The sequence below is a fragment of the Phacochoerus africanus genome, chromosome 1 (genome assembly GCF_016906955.1).
Source record: "Phacochoerus africanus isolate WHEZ1 chromosome 1, ROS_Pafr_v1, whole genome shotgun sequence".
Taxonomy (NCBI): domain Eukaryota; kingdom Metazoa; phylum Chordata; class Mammalia; order Artiodactyla; family Suidae; genus Phacochoerus; species Phacochoerus africanus.
The window spans coordinates 285,783,303-285,803,623 of record NC_062544.1 but is presented as its reverse complement, the minus strand read 5'-3'; the positions used below and the strand labels follow the sequence as shown (position 1 = coordinate 285,803,623).

At 49.9% G+C, this 20,321-nt stretch overlaps 1 protein-coding gene across 3 annotated transcripts; it reads left to right on the top strand.

Moving 5' to 3' along the window:
* Positions 1–267: 267 nt before the first annotated feature.
* Positions 268–18,171, top strand: RSPH1 (radial spoke head component 1). 3 transcript variants are annotated; one of them, XM_047797250.1, is made up of 9 exons: positions 268–437; positions 3,366–3,479; positions 3,579–3,684; positions 8,620–8,710; positions 9,183–9,318; positions 13,214–13,285; positions 15,116–15,275; positions 16,159–16,299; positions 17,966–18,171. In XM_047797250.1, the coding sequence occupies exons 1-9, from the start codon at positions 384–386 to the stop codon at positions 18,016–18,018; spliced, it is 927 nt and encodes a 308-aa protein (XP_047653206.1). In that variant the 5' UTR covers positions 268–383; the 3' UTR covers positions 18,019–18,171. The 3 variants fall into 3 exon arrangements, with proteins under 3 accessions (XP_047653206.1, XP_047653222.1, XP_047653215.1); XM_047797266.1 differs by lacking the exons at positions 16,159–16,299; positions 17,966–18,171 and having other exon boundaries at positions 12,997–13,285; positions 15,116–15,252; XM_047797259.1 differs by lacking the exons at positions 15,116–15,275; positions 16,159–16,299; positions 17,966–18,171 and adding an exon at positions 13,324–14,311 and having other exon boundaries at positions 12,997–13,230.
* Positions 18,172–20,321: the final 2,150 nt, after the last annotated feature.

Here is a 20,321-nt window from a genome sequence, read left to right as displayed (position 1 = left end):
GAGGCCAGCCACGTGGTGTTCAGGTTAGAGAGCAAGTGGGTATCAGGACGCCTCGGGCCCCGCCCCTTCCCTCCTTTTGGCTGATTTTTGGCCGGGGCGCCCCTTCCCGTTGCTCTGGCAGCACCTGAAAGCTGCCATTGGCTCCGCCTTCCGGCTGAGGCTCCGCCCCCTCTCATCCCAGACGGCAATTGGCTGACTCATCCGGTTGCTATGACAGCAGCCCAGTGACTCCTCCCCTTGCCCTCCCACTTCGCCGCCCTAGCCGGGAGCAAAGCGGCCTGACCACGTCTCCATGGCGACGGCGGACGCGGTGGTGCCCGCAGCTGGTACCTACCGACTAGAGAGGCGCAGGCAGCGACGGGGATCCAGATTAGGGCGGGGCCATGTCGGACCTGGGTTCGGAGGAGTTGGAGGAAGAGAGAGAGAATGATCTTGGGGTGAGAGCTCCGGGTAAAGGAGGGGCTCCCTGGGGTGCGCGGTGTCCGGAGGACCCTTGGAAGCTGGGTCCGCAGAGTGAAGGGGCCTAGAGGCCAGCCACAGCCTTTCTGGGAGGCCCGGCCGAGAGCAAGGACCATGTAGGCCACGGCGGGCGCTGTGTCCTGCGAGTTGGCTGTGAAAGGTGAAACGTTATGACGTCTGCTTGCCACATCCCTTCTCGCTCCCCCAACTTCCCATTCCTCCTCCCATTAAAGGCAAAGATTTCCAACTCAAAGGCTTTAGAGGTGTCCTCCTCTCCGCTGTTACCCTCCATCGAGGCAGTTTCCTTGATGGCCGGGTCGTCCCAAGCTACCATACTATTCTTAATGTATTTTTGTATTGTTCTGCAACTATTTCCTTAAGGGAGCTTGGCTCCTCGGGATTAAAGGCGAATGAAACAAGCTGCTTCCTGGCATCCTTTAAGACAGACTAAGGAGGTCTCAGGCTCAGCGAAGGCTTCCTGAAGTATGACCTTATAGGCCTGTAATCATATGTGCTTTCTTTTCTCTTGTTGGAACTGACCCAGTGGTTGGAATTATTTCCTGGTTTATTCAGCAGAGAGGAGGTACTGGGTGCATGTCCAGTGATGTGAGCTGGGCTCCGTGTGGGCATATTTGTATTGCCCAGAGACCAACCTTCCTCGGCCAGAGGGCGACCATTTCCTGGATGACAGGTTAGGAACTTCAGCCGCTGTGTGGGCAGGTACAGAGTTGAGAGAGTTTTAGAATTACTTGAAAAACCTAGATGTGCTTGCTCAGTCTTTTTTACTAGCTCTGCACACCCATCTTCTAGCTTCTGCCCCATTTGCTTCTCAAGGCTAGGACCTTTATGCACTGGAGCCACCTGGCCAGTAGGGGGAGCCAGAAGTGCCTAAGAGCTGCCTCCTGGGACAAACTGCACTGATTTACACTCCAGACCCCCCTGGGGCTATGGCTGAGTCCGGAACATGGGACATCGCCTGACATCACCCCTGCTTGGCAGCCTCTTCTTCTACATCCATTTCCACATCCCCTTTCCTGGCTTCTCCTGGGAGCACTTAAAAAAAAAAATCACTTGTTTAAGGTCTGCTTCTGGGAAACCCAAGCCACACCAACCTGCCCGAGAAGCTTTCTAGTTTGTACCCTCAAATGGCCCAACTGGTTTGTAACTTTTTAGTGCCCATAATTTTCAGGTTCAAATCACAGATGGGGTCATTTTCAACGATTCCTCTTTTTTTGTCTTTTAAAAAAAAATCTTTTTAGGTCCGCTCCTGTGGCATTTGGAGGTTCCCAGGCTAGAGGTCTAATCGGAGCTTTAGCTGCCAGCCTGCACCACAGCCACAGCAATGCCAGATCCGAGCCTACACCACAGCTCATGGCAACGCCAGAGCCTTAACCCACCGAGTGAGGCCAGGGATCGAACCTGCAACCTCATGTTTCCTAGTCAGATTCGTTTCCACTGCACCACAGTGGGAACTCGTCAAGGACTCCCCTCTTATTCACCCACCCCAGGAGCTCAGTACCGGATATGTTGGGAGGTCACTGAGGCAGAAGAGGGTCTTTTGTATATATTTATTTATTTTTGCTTTTTTATTTTATTTATATTTTTAGGGCTGCACATGCGACATATGGAAGTTTCCTGGCTAGGGGCCAAATTGGAGCTATAGCTGTCAACCTACACCTCACCCACAGTAACAAGGGATCCGAGCCATGTCCACAGCTCACGGCAATTTGGGATCCTTAACCCACTGAGCGAGGCCAGGGATCGAACCCGCATCCTCGTGGATACTAGTTGGATTTGTTACCACTGAGCCACAATGGAAACTCCTCTTTCATAGATTTTGATTTAGACTAACCCTGAAACAACTTGGCAAGGCTATATAAACTTTTACCTTATAGTCTGAGCATAAATTTCTGAGCCAATCAGAAAAGCATAAGAACTGCAAAAATGTTCATTTGGGAAGCCCTTGACGGAATGTATCTGATCTTGTGTGCAACGTCTATCCAGATCCAATGCCATGTCAAATCATCGCTCTAGGTCCTGGCTGCTTCATTCGTTATTATTTGCACCCCACATTCATATGCTAGATGCTGCAGAAATGTTTACTTTAGGAAGGACGGGGAAAACAGGGAAATGACAAGCTCGGACTACATTTTTCATGGATTCGCTTTTAAGATAGATATGTAATTACTTCTGTGTTGGGCTATGAGTGTCTGAAGCTTGACTCTCTTGATAAGGAGTTAAAAATAAGACAAACTAAATTGAGATAGGAGACTGAAGTTGACAGTTGAGCCCCCGTTTATTCCGCAGCTCCCCCCTGTTCCCCTCCCTCCATCCGAGCTTCCCGGAAGGTCAAAGCTGTGTCTTCAGGACACACTCACCTCAAGGGTCATTCGCATTTTACATTCTGGAGGAAGGTGGGTTCAGGACCTGGTCCGCCTGCATATACTACTTCAAACGTGGTCCTACAAAGAACAGGCCTTGGAGGAGTTCCCTGGTGGCTCTGAAAGTTAAAGACCCAGCGTGGTCCCTTCTGTGACTCGAATTGCTGCTGTGGTGTGGGTTCAGTCCCTGCCCCAGGAACTTCCACATGCTGTGGGCGTCCAAAAAAAAAAAAAAAAGGGGGGGGGAAGAGGAAGAAGGAATAAAAAGTGCAACTTAGAAGACCCCTCTCATTTTCCCTGAAATGGATCATCGTAATAAGTGGAGGGAGAGGAGAGCCAAACTCCCACTGTGGACAGGTGCCAGCCGTGTGCCTCTGGACTAGCACTCCGCGTCTTCCAGGCCTGGTACTTACCTCACCTGGAAGACGAGGTCAAGGCTGGGAGGACTCCATGGAATGTCGGTATCGAATGCCGAGTGCATGGCTGGCGCTTGGTAGCTGTGGTCACCTTGGTTTCTTTCCGCAGGAATATGAAGGGGAGCGGAACGAGCTGGGTGAACGGCACGGGCACGGGAAAGCGAGGCTGCCCAACGGGGACACGTATGAAGGGAAATACGAGCACGGTAAAAGGCATGGCCAGGTCAGAACTGGTGACCTGGGTGGGGGACCTCCCGATTTGATCCTCTATTAGCAATTATTAAGTTCAGAAGTGATCTGCGTGACAATCCCTGTGTTTCAGGGGACCTACAAGTTTAAAAATGGTGCTCGGTACATCGGAGAGTATGTTAAAAATAAAAAGCATGGTCAAGGCACCTTTATCTATCCTGATGGATCAAGATATGAAGGTAAACATACGATCACAAAGCAGACGTTTGCGTGGGGGCGGTCTCTGGGGATTGAACTCGTCTGTGGATGCAGAGATATACAAGCAAGCTCCAAGGTCCCTCCATTAGTCAGTCACTCAACAAACATGAACTATGTTCCTGCATTCACAGGGTTGATGCAGAAACCAGAAAGCCTTGTCACGAGTGAACTGACCCACGGGGGAAATGTGACTGTCTGGGGACCCGCGCATTTCCTCCTGTGACCCACATCCTGAGGGGAGGCTGTGGTGGTGGTGGTGGTGGGGTGCTGGGTGAGCGAGGACCTTGGGGAGGGGTGGGCACTAGGTGCTCGGTGGCATTCGTCTCCTTGGAGTTGCTTGTGCTCTTTTCCGTTTCTGACCAGCCCCTCTTCCGATGGACACGTTGTGTGGATGGTGGCTCTTTCACTGAGGGCTTCTGGTCTGGGAGACATTCTGTCTCATTAAAGTGGCTTCTTATCTCTGCCACAGGGCCCAGCAGGCCAATGTCCTGTCTCTGGAAGATTCCTGTTTCCTTATTTCCAAGAACCTCCCTGCCGTGCCACCACGCCGTCACCTGGTGTGATGACAGAGTTAGTGACGTCCTAACGAGGGATTAAGGCGGTTCCGAACCCTGGGGAAGGGGCAGGTGGGGGTGGGTGTGAGCTCCTAAATGGTGTGAAAATGTTATGTTCTGGGCTGCTTTGCTGGGAAGAATTTGCCTAACAGTCATCAGATTTGCAGAAAAGGTCTGTGAGGCCAGCCGTGGCACTGGGCAGATGGCAGGTGTGACCTTGTACAGGGGACCCAGTCCCTCCTTGCCTCAGCCTTCCTCATGGAGGATGCCATGTTCCGTGTTCCGCAGGCACAGGCTGGAGCAGCCGCTTTGTTTACGCCTCAGACCAGCACCCGCATTCTCCAGCAGGGCTTCTCCAAGGTGGGAGGTCGCTGCTGTGCTTATTAGAGATGCGACTTCTGTTCTGTTTCATACATCTTAGAAGCCTTGCTCCAGATGCAGCCCATCTGCTTTTAAATTCAACTTGAAACAGTTTAATTTAGGATTTAATGCTTTCCAAATCCTCATGCACCCAATCTTGTCATTTTCAGTGTTGATAATTTGAACATATATATACATATATTTTGCTTTATATATATATATGTTGCTTTTTATAGCAACACACACACACACACACACATATATGTTGCTTTTTAGGGCCACACCCATGGCATGTGGAAGTTCTCAGACTAGGGGTTGAATGGGAGCTGCAGCTGCCGACCTACGCCACAGCCACAGCAACGCGGGATCTGAGCCATGACTGTGACCTAGACCACAGCTCACAGCAATGCCAGATCCTTAGTCCACTGGACGAGGCCAGGGATTGAACCTACATCCTCATGGATACTAGTCAGATTCCTTTTCACTGCGCCACAAGGGGAACTCCCTATTTTATATGTTATGATAAGATATGTGTGTATGTGGATGTATATACATATATGTTAGACTCGGAACACGGGATTGAAGGAATTTTCACTGTGAAGGTTAGCCAGCATATAAACTTCTTTGGAGCAGCTGTAAGTTTCTGTGTCTCCCTGTGATTTGCATCTGAAAGGGTGCAGGGTGCAGCCACTACGGCGGGATTCCATCCTTGGGGTTGGAGGCCACGGTGCTCATTTGAGCTCAGTGAGTTGACAACCTTCCACCTTGAAGCTTTAGTTGACACGAGAATCTTTGTGTCTGCTTTGACCGAGTGCTCTCACGGCGACAGAGATGCAGAGTGGCAGTTTATGTCAAGGATTGGTCTGCTTATGTTTTCCTCTAGAAGTTTTACAGTGTCTGGTCTTTCATCTAGGTCTTTAATCCATTTTGAGTTCGTTTTTGTATATGGCGTCAGAGAATGCTCTAATTTCATTCTTTTACCAGAAGCTGTCCCGTTTTCCTAGTATCTTATTGAAGAGACTGTCTTTTTTCATTATGTGCTTTTGCCTCCTTTGTCGTAGATTAATTGACCATAAGTGTGTGGGTTTATTTCTGGGCTCTCTGTTCTATTCTCTTGATCTATGCAGCTGTGTGCGTGTGTGTGTGTACGCACGCCAGTACCATACTGTTTGATGCCTAGCTTTGTAGAGCAATCTGAGGTCAAGAAGCATGGTTCCTCCAACTCTGTTCTTCTCTCTCTCTCTCTCTTTTTTTTTTTTTTGTCTTTTGTCTTTTTAGGGCCTCACCCCTGGCTTATGGAGGTTCCCAGGTTAGGGGTCTAATTGGAGCTGTAGCTGCTGGCCTACCACAGCCACAGCAATGCGGGATCCGAGCCACATCTTCAAACTACACCATAGCTCAGGGCAATGCCAGATCCTTAACCCACTGAGCAGAGCCAGGGATTGAACCTGCAACTTTATAGTTCCTAGTTGGATTCGTTTCCGCTGTGCCATGACTGGCACTCCCTTTTCTTCTTTCTCAAGTTTGTTTTGGCTATTTGGGGTCTTTGGTATTTCCATATGAATTAAAGTTTTTTTTTTTTTAATTCTAGTTCTGTGAAAAGTGCCATTGGTATTTTGATAGAAATTGCATTGAATATGTAGGTTGCTTTGGGTAGTATAGTCATTTTGACAATACTGATTCTCCAATCTAAGAACACGCTGTATCTTTCCATCTCTTGGTGTCATGTTCTTTCATCAGCATCTTACAGTTTTCCAAGTATAACTCTTTTACTTGCTTCATTTAGATTTATTCCTAGGTATTTTATTTTTTATGATGTGATGGTAAATGGGATTGTTTCCTTAATTTCTCTTTCTGATAGCTCATTGTTAGTGTATATAAATGCAACAGATTTCTGTATATTAATTTTGTATCCTGCAACTTTACCAAATTCATTGATGAACTCTAGTAGTTTTCTGGTGGCATCTTTAGGATTTTCTATGTTTAGTACCCTATCATCTGCAAACGGTCACAGTGTTACTTCTTCCTTGCTAATTTGTATTCGTTTTATTTCTTTTTCTTGTCTGATTGCTGTGGCCAGGATTCCAATACTATATTGAAAAAAATAACTTACATTTTAGATGGGGGAAGATCCATCTCTTTCTTTTCATGAATTTTTGATAAGCCGGCCCTTTTTCTGAACTGTTATCCATGTTCTGCAAGCATTCAGCATGGCTCTTTCTGTTGTCTGCTGGCCCACGTGTCTGCCTGCCACCCCAAGCTGAGGGCAAGCTCCTGGAGATGACTCCATACTGGCACAGTGGCTTGTCTGTGTTATAGGCTCCAGACCTTGCAGGTTTATGGAGAAAATACATGGGAGTTCCCTTTGTAAATAGACTCTGGGGTTATGCATGTAAACACACGATTCTTGGATAATTAACATGCTCTTAGCATGTTGTCTATTCTTTTTCTTCACACAGAAGCAGATCCAGTTTCTGTATAAGCCAGAAGCTTATACAAGTTATGGGGGTCCTCTTCAAGAAAAAGAATATAAAGTGGACCTAAAAGTGAATTTTTAGTTATAATGACTAGTCAAAATGAATAAAAATTTTAAAATATCACAACATCTCAAAATCTGAGGAAATGATGTGAATTTTTAAAAATTAATATCCTGGAGTTCCTGCCATGGCACAGTGGGTTAAGGATCCAGTGTTGTCTCTGTAGTGGCTCAGGTCACTGCTGAGGCATGGGTTCAATACCTGGTCTAGCACAGGGGGTTAAAGATCTGGCATTGCTGCCGCTGTGGCATAGGTCACAGATGTGTCTCGGATTTGATCCCTGGCCTAGAATCTTCCATGTACCACGAATGTGGACAAAAAGGAAAAAATTGAAAAATTAATGTCCTGATACACCTCTGGCCCGCTTCTCCCCTGCCTTTGTCTGCTAATAAGGGAATGTCTATTTGACAATAATTGAAAAATATTTTTTATAGAGAAGACAGAAGGAGAATTCCATCTTTTTCCCGATTGAAATTCATTTTTAAATTATCTGTTGTCTAGAAAAGTGTCCTTCAGCCTCACGACAATGCCATTCTCATTCTGTGGGTAGTTTCCAACTTTGGAAACTTCTGTTAAGTTTCTTTCATTTGTGAAATGTAAGATTTGAGGACATCTTGAGTTTTCTAGTGCAGGATTTATCCTCAATTCCTTTTTTTTTTTTTTGTCTTTTTAGGGCCACACCTGTGGCATGTGTAAATTCCCAGGCCAGGGGTCGAATCGGAGTTCTAGCTGCCAGCCTACACCACGGCCACAGCAACACTGGATCCCCAACCCACTGAGCGAGGCCAGGAATTGAACCCATGTCCTCATGGATGCTAGTCAGTTTTGATGAGCCATGATGGGAACTCCAATACCTTTTAATTGATGACATGCATTGACTAGATTGCTGTTGGTCTGGTGGTAGAGAGGTGTGCTGGGAACTTCATGGGGTCTTTGCCAATTTTGGTATTTCCTAACAAGTCAGCCTGTAACCAGCAAGAATTTGGGTAGGGTTGCGTGGCAAGGACTCAGGTGAGGGAGGAGTCTGAGCAGATGCTGGGCTGGCCATCTGTCTACTGGGGGCAGGTGAGAGGAGAGAACCAGATTAAAAAGCTGGCAGGTGGCTAAGGATGGAATGGAGGCTCCAGGTTGTTGCTGCATCACTGCATCACACCAGGCAGCTAGAATATGAGCCGGGGGCCTTTGGCTTCTGATTGTAGGGCAGCAAACCCTGGCTTGAAGCCTCGCTGTGCTGCTGGCCAACTGGGAAAGCTGCTGTCAGCACACACAGGTGACAGTGGCCCAGGTACATAAGCTGCCCAGCCTGTCCCCTGGGAGGCTGGCTCAGCCTCCCTCTGCCAGCTCCCTGCTCCATACTGTCCATTGGTTGGGCCGAGTGGCAGGGGGTGGAGGGGGTCGAGGGGCTGGGGCAGCAGTGAAGGGCAGGTGGCCCCTCCTGAGCCCCACTTTGTGTGGTTCCGTCCAGGGGAGTGGGCCAACGACCTGAGGCACGGCCACGGCGTGTACTACTACGTGAACAACGACACCTACACCGGAGAGTGGCTTGCTCACCAAAGGTTCGGGTCCCCCCTCCCCGGGGGGGTTCACATCGTGTGCACATGTCAGTGACTAGGAACCAGAATCATGAGCAGAGTCCCCTGGTCACCTCTGCCTGGCAGTTCACAGCTTTAGGGCTAGAGCGTGGGGATGCACTGCCAGGCAGGTGCAGGCTCCCAGGAGCTCACCCAAGGGCCCTGGGCTGGGGGGGTGGGGATACAGGAGAACCTTCTGGAGCCTAAGCAACTCCCGAGAGCTCTGCCTCCTCCCCAAGCCAACCGGCCTCCAGGCAGGAGGCCAGGGCCGACCAGCAGCGAGGCCGGTCCACGCGTGGGCCACGAGCAGCCGGCGCGCTTTGCTTGGGCCCAGAGAGGCCACGTGGGCTGTGAGCCCATCCCCCCAGGCTCCCCTCGAGGTAAATGCTGGCTCCTAAACCTGGAAGGACCTTCTCTGCTGGGGAACAAAGAGCATCGTGCGCCTTGTCTTCCACAGGCACGGGCAGGGCACCTACTTGTACGCGGAGACGGGCAGCAAGTACGTGGGCACCTGGGTGAAGGGGCAGCAGGAGGGCGCGGCCGAGCTCATTCACCTGAACCATAGGTACCAGGGCAAGTTCCTGAACAAAAACGTAAGTCGATGGGCAGCGACATTTGCCAGTGAAATAAGCACCACCGTTCCCCCCCAGCCTGTGGGCGTGGACAGGAAATAGGACACGCCCTCCCAGCCGCTCCAATTGCGACCCCTCCCTCCTTCTCCCCCTCCCTCCCCCCTCTTTCCCCCCTCCTCTCTCTCTCTCCCTCCCCTCCTCCTCTCTCTCTCCCCACCTCCTCTCTCTCTCCCTCCCCCCCCTCCTCTCTCTCTCCCTCCCCCACCCCCTCCCCCTCTCCGATCCCACAGGGAGCAGGGTGGGAGCAGGGCGAGGCATCTCCGGAACACCGGTCCTCTCTCCCAGTGGTGGGAACCATTATAGACCCGGGGGTATCTCGACCTTGTTCTCCTGGGTAAATCGGATGTGAAATACTTCTTTGTCTGCACCCACGGAGCTTCCTGTAGTTGAGCACGTGGGTGTTTTGACCTTCTTTCCCCTGGAGGCCTGGAGCCTGAGCCCTGACCCGGGGGAGGGAAACCCACGAGCTCCTCCCACCGCTCCACCGGCCGCCGGCTCCAGACCTCGCGTGGGGAGACTTCCCGTTTGCAGTCCCCGCGACCTTCTGTTTGGAGGACCGTGTGGCTTTGCTTGTCCTTCTTGTCTGAGCCCCGACGGGAAGCAGAGAAACCGTGGATAATTTGGAACCTGCCCTGCCTTTGCGGTAGCTTTGATCAGGGGTTGAGCAGAAACTTTCCCCAAAGAACGAGTTTGCAGAGCAAATGGAAGGCGTTGGAAGTTGACCTCGGGAATATTTAACTGATTTCATAAAGAAGCCAGCTCCCTTAGAACTCAGTTTTCATTTACATAAAGTGCACGCCCTCTTGCAGATTCTACTTTTAGTCGACTTGTTCTCCTAAAACCTATACGCTGCGTAGGTAACTCCCAGCCAAATCCTCGTGGGATATTTTTCAGCACAGGGAGATGCGCAGAGCAAAGAGAATGTGATACAAGTTAATTGGGAGGAATCCATGAATGCGGCGACTCTAGACTGATCTGAGGAATGAGAGCGGAAGTGGGCTTCGTTCTGCTAGTTAGCAAAAGACTTCAGAGTTGTACAAGCAAGACACAGTGCGTCCCAACCGGGAGACGCTCCAACTCCCACCTCCCCGCCTTGCTCCAGCATCAGGAAAGCATATACAGCTTGTACAGAATTGTAGTGGGGGGGCTTTAATTACATAAATAAGGTCACACTGTCAGGACACAAAGACACACCCAAAGAACCCTCGTCTATCTTTTTGCACATTTAGACGTTTTTAGGTAGGTTAGTTCCTGGAATTGCGCAATCTGCAGGTATCGGTATTTTAAATGATGACAGATCCTGCCAACTGTCCTGCAAAGCTGAGCCAGTTTGGCCTCTGGGATAAAATATGGGAGTCTATTCATCACACCTTCTTTTTTTTTTTGTCTTTTTGCCTTTTCTAGGGCCGCTCCCTAAAGCGGAGGAGTTTCGCAGGCTAGGGGTCTAATCAGAGCTGTAGCCACCGGCCTCCACCACAGCCACAGCAACACAGGATCCGAGCCGTGTCTGCAACCTACACCACAGCTCACGGCAACACCGGATCCTTGACCCACTGAGCAAGGCCAGGGATTGAACCCGCAACCTCATGGTTCCTAGATTCGTTAACCACTGTGCCACGACGGGAACTCCAATTCATCACACCTTCTCACCAACACTGGATAGTTTCAGACTTTAAGATATTTTTTGCAAATCTGAAGGCTGAAAAATGTTATCTCAGAGTTTTGATGTGCAGTTCCCTGATTCCTGGTGAGGTCCAGCATCTTTACACTTTTATTGCTGGTTTGACTTTCTCCCGCAGAGAATTACCTGTTCGCATCCTTGCTGACAAGTTATGACAACATACCATGAAGCTTCCATAATGAAAACTGTGTGATCCTAGGATAGATCAACACAGATCCAGGAAGCAGGTTGGTGAGTCTAGAGACAGGTCCAGGTCTGTAAAATGACTCAGCACTTGAAAAGCTTGTCATTTCCAATTAAATGAGAAATGCTGGGGAGAAGGCAGGAAATGGGACAGCTTGACGACCACGTGAGAAAAAAGTAAAGCCAGAGTTTGTCCTCCAGCTTAGCGATGAAGCTACTTGCAAGAAGGAATAAAGATTTAAGTGTAAACAAGAAAGTCAAGAGAGAAAGCTCAGTGACTATTTCCAGCTTTGAGATGAGGAAGAGGACTCTCCCAACAGAAATACAAAGGGAAACCAAGAGATTTCCCTGGAGCCATACAATCCCACCGTAAAGAAGATCGAGGAGCTATCTGACGAGTGGGGTTGGGACATTTGTAACACTGAGTACATAAAGCATTTATATAGGAAACATCAATGTGATTTAAGTTCTGAAAATGTTGGGAAAAAACTCAATCTCACTAATAACTTAAAAGATGTGCTTTTAAATGATAAAGCCCTGTTTTTCACATACATATAGATAGACAGACAGACAGACAGACAGATAGACAGACAGATAGATAGATAGATAGACAGATAGACAGACAGACAGGCAGACAGACAGACAGATGGATAGACAGATAGATGCAAAAGGAGAACAAAATGTTAATGCCTAGAAAAAAACAGGGGTTTGAGGACAAGAGACTCTTGGGAAAATGAAAATTCTTAGGGCCTCATTCCGGCTTAAAAAAAAAAAGTATATGTATATAGAAACACACACTCTTGCCCAGGAATTGAACTTCTGAAAATTTACCCTGAGGAAAATATCAAGGCATACATAACGATTTAACTCGGAATATGTCTACCATTGCATTTTTTTGGTCAAGGTATCAGCCTACTAAACAGCAACAGTAGTGAGTAAAACAGATTATAATTCTTTGATGAACTAAAATACCAGGTTGACAACTTATGTTATGAAAGACTACCTGGGAGTTCCCACTGTGGCTCAGCGGTAATGAACCTGACTAGTATCCCTGAGATGCTGGTTGGATCCCTGGCCTCACTTAGTGGGTTAAGGGTCCAGTGTTGCTGTGAGGGGTGGTGTAGGTTGCAGACGTGGCTCGGATCTGGCGTTGCTGTGGCTGTGGTATGGGCAGGCAGCTACAGCTGCGATTCGACCCCTGGGCTGGAACTTTCCATATGCTTCTGGTGTGGCCCTAAAAAGACACACAAAAAAGTAGTTAAGGTTTTTTTGTTGTTTGTTTGTTTTAAGCAAACAAAAGGGGAATTCCCATGTGGCTCAGTCTTAATGAACCTGACTGGTATCCATGACGATGCAGGTTCGATCCCTGGCCTCACTCAGTGGGTTAAGGATTTGGAGTTGCCATGAGCTGTGGTGTAGGTTGCAGATGCAGCTCAGATCCCATGCTGTGGCTGTGGTGTAGGCCAGCAGCTGCAGCTCTGATTTGACCCCTAGCCGTGGGAATTTCCATATGCTGTGGGTGTGGCCCTAAAAAGCAAAAAAAAAAAAAAAAAAGGTGGGGGTACCTATACTTTGCATTCCATTAGCCATTAGTTCCCGAAAGCATCTTGAATTTGAATTTTATTGAATTTTCCCCAATCCCATGACTTTGGGTAGGTTTTGTGAAGGTCACATTTCCCCCCATTTTTTCAGCTTTGTTGAAGTGTATCTGATTATAATGTGATCATTTCCGCTGTGCAACAAAGTGACTCAGTGGTACACATCCATTCTCTCAGGTCGCAGAACCCTGGGCGGAGCTCGCCGTCCTGCGCAGCAGGTCCCCCTGGGCCCGTCATTCCACCGACCTCCGTGTGCCGATGCCCGGCCCGAACCCCCGTCCGTCCGTCCCTCCCCTCGCCCCCCACCGAAGCTGGCGTTATAAAGCATTTTGTACTTTCTACTGGGTGTTGACCCTCAAGAGTGAAGCCCTTCTCGTTGTCTCTCTGTTCCCAGCCTGTTGGCCCTGGAAAGTATGTGTTTGATATTGGATGTGAGCTGCATGGGGAGTATCGCCTAACAGACGTGGTAAGTGGCAGCGTCTGTACGGTGTCCTACATTCGCAGGCAACAGAGATGCGCTGGGATGCTGAGCCCTAGACCTCTGTCAAGAGCGGTTCCTGTGAAGGAGTAGAGGAAACGGAGGAGTCGAGAAAGCGGGACCCCACGGGAGCTCTGAAACTGGGTGACCCTTCAAAGTGTCCTGAGCGGAGGAGGCAAAGGACTTTGACTCCCCCTTGGACCCGTCCTGGGGTGGGCTGCCCAGGGACCGGGCCATGAAACCCCGGGCCACGTGGCTTCCTTTGTGCAGCCAAGGAGGGAGGTTCCCGGGAGGGGCTCCGTGCTCAGGCAACAGCTGGAGGAGTGGGTGCCGGGTCCCTGGGTGCCAGGTCCCAGGAGCTTCTGAGATGGCAGACACCCCAGAGGGACGGTTCTCAGAGTTTAGTCCCTGGGCCCGCAGCCCTGGCACCAGCGGAAATCTATTAGAAATGCAGGTTCTTGGGCCCCCCAGGCTCCCGGGGGTCAGAAACTCTGGGGTGGGGTCTGCCTTCTGGACAGCGAACAGCCCCTCCAGGGGCTTGTGGGGCAGTTCAAGCCAGAGCACCTCTCGCTGTCCTGGAGCACCGCCGGCACCCTTTGTGGGGGCTGAAAATCAGACCTTTTGAAACCGAGTAGAGCAGTCAGGCAGGGGCCTGTCACCTTTTGTCACAGGCGTCATCATCTTTGTGACAGCGAGGTTTTCCACCTTGGTCTTTGGAATTTTGTGATAGTCACAAAACCGAGAAGCAGACCAATACGCTCGGCAGGATTGGCCTATGTTGGCTCTAAACCAGTGTCGGCATTACACATTCTTGTAAAACATTCCCCACCTGGAAATGACGAACTTTGTTCTCCCTGAATTGTATTTTTCAGCTCAGCGCTCGCGTTCTTCCGCGCCATCACCGGGTCGTCTTCGGGTGTTTAGGATTTTTCTTACAGTGATGTTCCTTCTATTGTGTGTAAAGAATCTTAGAGTGGGAGTTCCCATCGTGGTGCAGCAGAAAGGAATCCGACTAGAAACCATGAGGTTGGGGGTTCGATCCCTGGCCTTGCTCTGTGGGTTAAGGATCTGGCATTGCCACGAGCTTCGGTGTAGGTCACAGATGCGGCTCGGATCCCACGTTGCTGTGGCTCTGGCGTAGGCTGGCGGCTTGCAGCTCCGATTAGACCCCTAGCCTGGGAACTTTTATATCTGCAGCTGTGGGCCTAAAAACCAAAATAATAATAATAATAATAATAATATAATAATAATAGTAATAGTAATCTTTAAAATTTAAAAAAAAATTATTATTATTATTTTTTTGTCATTTTAGGGCCACACCCGTGGCACATGGAGGTTCCCAGGCTAGGGGTCTAGTCGGAGCTGTAGCCACTGGCCTACACCACAGCCACAGCAATGCTGGATCCTTAACCCACTGAGCGAGGCCAGGGATCGAACCCCCAACCTCATGGTGCCTAGTCTGATTCGTTAGCCACTGCACTGGGCCACGACGGGAACTTCCACAATAATAATCTCAGAGCTGAAATGTGGCTGAGCTGTTGCAAAGACATTTAGTCCTGCTTGTGTCTTACCTGGAAGCCTTTCACGCCATCAGTGGGAAGAACACGAGAACTATTTGGCACCCACCCCCATGGGTCAACCTAGTTCTCTCAAGATCCGTTTTCGGCCCCTAGTTTATGCCACAGACAGTTGGCAGTGACTCTGATCCCTGAATGCTGTTATCAAAACACTCGAAAGCAGTTCAGAAGCCTGTCCCTTCTCCCCCACCTGAGGTACCCCCCAAGTATGGGTCAGTGGACATTTGTACACTTACAACAGGAGAGAGGAGAGGAGGAGGAGGAGGAGGAGGCACAGGTGGCGGTCATTCCCAGATGGAAAGCCACCCAGATCACCGAGCTGGCCCTGTGGACCCCGACCCTCCCTGAGAAGCAGCCCCCTGAGGACGGAGCCGGCCAGGAGGGGACCCCGGGAGCTGGGGGTATGGACGCAGGGGGCCCCGGCGGCCGGGCGGACAGGGCTCTCGGGGAGGCAGGCTCTGAGTCCGGCTCGAGTGCGTGCTGTTGTCTTGGGGGCTCCGCTCCTCCCAGGGGCCGACGGCCGAGAGGAGGGTCTGGCCACCACCTCAGTCACTCGCTTGATTCCTCGGACAGCCAGGGGCACTTTATTCCTTCCCCTCGTGCAGGGGTTGGCTGCGGGCGTGACCTGGGCAAGGCGCTGGCAGCGGCCAGGTGACAAGTCCTCGCTAAAGGGCATCTGGGCAGCACTTCTCCGTGGCCATCACAGGGGGCTTCCTGTGACATCCTCAGGGTGCCGTGGGGTGTCAGGGTGTAGGAGTCCTTCTGCTGCCGGTGAATGAAGGCCAGCTCTGATTGGCCTACGTAGAATAATACTAATTCATTCGTTCCTCCAACGGGAGCGGTCGGGTGGGACAGCCTCAGGCATGGCTGGATCAGGCCTCCGCTCTCTGGTCTGGCTTCCTGTGCACTGGCTCTGCTTGCCGGCATCCTTCTCCCTTTGGAGAGCAAATCTCATGGACTTTGTCCAGTTGTCACCCAGTCAGCTCAGGGACCCTGGGGAGCAGAGAGCTTCTCTTTCTCAATATGCTCATCCAAACCCTTGGGTGTGCATTATATACTGAAACAGAGCAAAACGCCCTTGGGAATTACAGTTATCAGGCCAGTGACCCCTGCCCTGAACCCATCACTGTTGCAGGGGCGGGGGAGCAGATGCCAAGCTTGGGGGGAGCAGTGACGCTGAGTGGGGGGCGTCCTTCATGGAGAAGTGGGTGCTGCCATCAGCAGGAGAGGGGCGCGTGCTGCGGGACCTGCATCTGCTGATACGGTTCCCTTTGCCCGTCTCAGCTGGGGGAGAGGCGGCCGAGGAGGCCCAGGCTCTGGCGGACCTTTCAGAGGGGGAATTCGATACCACGCGGCCTGGAGAGGAGGAGGGAGACGCCAGCAGAGCGGACAGAGCGGAGTCCCACGAGGACAACTTAGAGCAGGGTGAGCGGCGGTGTTGGGGCGAGGGGGGCGGGAAGGGGCGGGAGGCACCACGCCCACTGGGAAGAGGGGGCCCGGGAATGGCCCGGGGCCTCTGAGGCCCCCTGCTGCAGACTGGCTCCAGGTGGCAGTTCCTGGGCCTGGGGCCCCATGCAATTTAGTTTGTCTCTGCTGTAATTTAAGACCAAATCTATTTCCCATTCTTTTGAAAATAAGATCTGAAATGACTAGATCACATAAAACAGTGTTCCATTGAAATGCCCGATTTCGTTAGCAGTGACCACCTTAGCTGTAGTGCGCTCGTGCCCCAAGGCACACGGGGCTGCAGGGCCGGGCGTCAGGGGCCGGAACCAGGCTTTACCTGTGAGCGCTGGGGCCTCTTGTCTTACCCCCCCGGCCTTCATCTGCACCACGCGTAAGATCACGACCCTGGAGATGCCAGCGCCCTTGGGATTCTGACGTCCAAATGCCACACGGAGCTTTGTTCCACACGTGCGTGCGGAAGTTCCGAAGTGAAAAACAGGCCTAGTGGGCAACACATTTCACCGTAATAATAGACATTCGGGATCTATTTATCACGATTCCCATGTTAGGTTAGAGGTTCAGCCTACCAATCTCTTCTTGAACAGAGGCAGCCGTGAGAATTAGAGAGTTTACATAACAAGAAAAAATAATTTTCAGTGTCATGAAACATTTAAAATAGCATCTTGGAGAGTTCTCTGGTGGCTCAGCAGGTTCAGGACCTGGCATTATCACTGCTGTGGTGCTAGGTCCATCTCTGGGCCTGGGAACTTCCACATGCTGCAGGTGCATCCTGTGAATGAATAAATAAGAAAATAAAATAGTGTCTTATAAAAATGTAGCAAATTCTCACTTTTCTTTTTGTTAACACGAGGGCTAAACACTATCTTTCATTCGTGATGCCATTTTTTTTAACTTCCTGAAAATGCTTTATAATAATGCTGTGTGTAAATAATGTACAGAAAATGCCCTTAAAATTTAAACCCTTTAAGTATTTAATTTTTCAGTGTTAATATATACACATGCAGGGGGAGGGTGGGTAGGGCAGATCACAGCCTCCACAGGGATCGGAGTTTCCATAATGTTCCTTATAAACTCTCGGTGTAACTTACTGATCACTCTATGGAGGCCAAAGAGAATGATTGATCTTACTTTCACTTACATGGATATTCTTTTGCTTTTTAGGGCTGCACCCACAGCATATGGAAGTTCCCAGGCTAGGGGTGGAATCAGAGCTGCAGCTCCCAGCCTACACCACAGCCATAGCAACCCCAGATCCAAGCCATGTCTGTGACCTACACCATAGCTCAAGGCAATGCTGGATCCTTAACCCACTGAGCGAGGTCCGGGATCGAACCTGCATCCTCATGGATGCTACTAGTCAGATGCGTTACCGCTGAGCCACAATGGGAACCCCCACATGGATATTCTTAGCATTTACTCTGAATGTGTCTCTTGCTTCGTTTCTTGCTGGCACCAAAAGAGAAACTATAGAAGTCTGTATAAGAAAAAATTTAATATTCCGTTTTGCCCGATAAATATGTTTAATATTTGTAATGTTATTAATTGCATAAGATCCATTAGCAAATCAAGAACTTTTAAATGGAAAAAAGAAGTTAATAGACGCACACGTCCTTTTTCTTCCCAGGAAATGTCAGTTTTGAAGAGGAGGATGGCAAGCAGTCAGAGATGCTGGATTAAGAAGAGGCAACCAAGGCGGTGGGAGACGGAGTCACTGAGATGCTTCAGTTACCAGGGGAGTTATTACCAATCCACCACGGATCTTTCTTACTTAGTTGTTTGTGACATGTTTTATAATTGCAAATACATTTCTTCATTAGCCTTCGTTTATGAGATAGCCTCTGCTTCGAGTTCTTTAAACTGAAAGTTACCAGGTTATTTTGTCATGATTTTTTTTTTTTAGTGGTGTTTTCTCCTAGGATAAAGAAAAATGTCATGCAATTATAACTCTACAGAAGGTGGTTAGTGGGGGAGTTCTCTTGCGGCTTGGCAGGTCAAGGATCCAGCATTGTCACTGCAGTGGCTTGGATTGAGGCTGTGGCGCAGGTTCGATCCCTGGCCTGGGAACTTCTGTATGCTGCAGGTGTGCCCCCCCCCCCCCAAAAAAAATACCCAAAAAACAAAACATGTTATTCTGGCTAAATTAACAGATTGACTATGTACTGAGGTTTCTCTCTGAAATCTTCTTCAAGAGAGCTAGGAAGACACCTAGAAAATAAGGATTCCTGTATATGCAACGCTCACAAAACACAAATAAGAAACACACTCCAGGAGTTCCTGTTGTGGCACAGCAGAAACAAATTCGATGGGGAACCACGGGGTTTTGGGTTCAATCCCTGGCCTTGCTCAGTGGGTTAAGGATCCGGCATTGCTGTGAGCTGTGGTGTGGGTCGCAGACATGGCTCGGATCCCGCGTGGCTGTGGCTGTGGTGTAGGCGGGCGGCTACAGCTCTGATTAGACCCCTAGCCTGCGAAACTCCTCCGCTTTAGGGAGCGGCCTTAGAAAAGGCAAAAAGACAAAACAAAACAAAACAAAAAACAGAACAAAAAACCAAAACCAAACCAGGTAACTCTAACCTGTGTTCATAGTTTTGGTTTGATTTATTAAGACAGGCACCCCCGTGTTCCTTGGCGCATACCAAGACACAGAAGCAACCTAAATATCCATTGGCGGATGAATGGATAAAGAAGCTGGGGGATTCGCGCATCATCCAGCCATAAAGGAGCGTGAAATATGCCATTTGTAGCAACACGGATGGGCCTAAAGATGACCACGTTGAGTGAAATACATCGAAGACAAACACCCTAACGACAACACACGTACGGAACCTAAGTGATACAAGCGGCCACCCACAAACAGCAGCAGACTCACAGGCTTCAAAAACAAGCCTATGGTTACCAAAGGGGACAGGTTCCGGGGGAGGGGGATGGACCGGGCGTTTGGGATGGCACCCGCACACGATTACCTGCGGAATGGCGAGTGCACAGGGACCTGCTGTGTCGCACAGAGGACTCTACTCGATGGTCCGTGATGACCCCTATGGGAAAAGAGTCTGAAAAAGAATGGATATGTGCATACGTGTAACTAAATCACTTTGCCGCAGAGCAGAAATTAACACAACACTGCAAAGCAACCATACGTCAATTACATTTAAAGAAATGAAAAACAAAGTCTAAGTCAAACCCTGCTTTTCACTCTTTACTTGAATTGTGTGTGACTCTTCTTCGCACCCCTTACCTTCTGGTCAGGAGAACTTCTGACCAATGTTTTAATAGTTGGCTGTGTCACGACCATCATCCCCACTGAGATGAGAGTTGGGTGGGCACCACCCTCTCTGGCCAGGATCCCAGCAGGAAACAGATGGCTCTCAAAACAGGGTCCTGTGGAGTCCCCTCTGTGGCGCAGGGGGTTAAGGATCCGGCATTGCCGCAGCTGTGGTGTAGGTCGCAGCTGCGGCTCGTAGCCAATCCCTGGCCCAGGAACGTCCATGTGCCATCACAACAACAAAGCGTCACGCAAGGATGCACTTATGAGGGACTATGCTGAGAGGTGCTGGGAGCTGGCTGAGGTCCAGGAACTGGGCAGTGGCCACCAGTCAGGTTCCTTTGCAGCAGCTCTGGGACTGGCACATCTCAATCTGCCCAGCAGCAATTAGTAGGCACCTCTTCCCTGTCCAGGGACCCCCTGAACGAAAAGCCAGCAGCACAAGTGCCACCTTGCTGTCCCCGTTGTCTCCTCCCTAGTGGCTGGGTGCCACTGCCTCTCTGGGGAGTAGGTCCATTTCTACGGTCCTGCTTCCCTGAGCTTTGATGTTTGTCCTGCACAGCAGGCCAGGGACTTCAAGCAGTTTTATTCCTTAATTCTAGGCCATCCTTGTTCAGGCTTCATTGATCAGCCTCGTGGATTATTCACCAGCATTTCAGGGCTTGAGCCAAACGTCAATTTCAGGTGAGAGCACCTGTGTCAAAAATTTCAGGCGAAT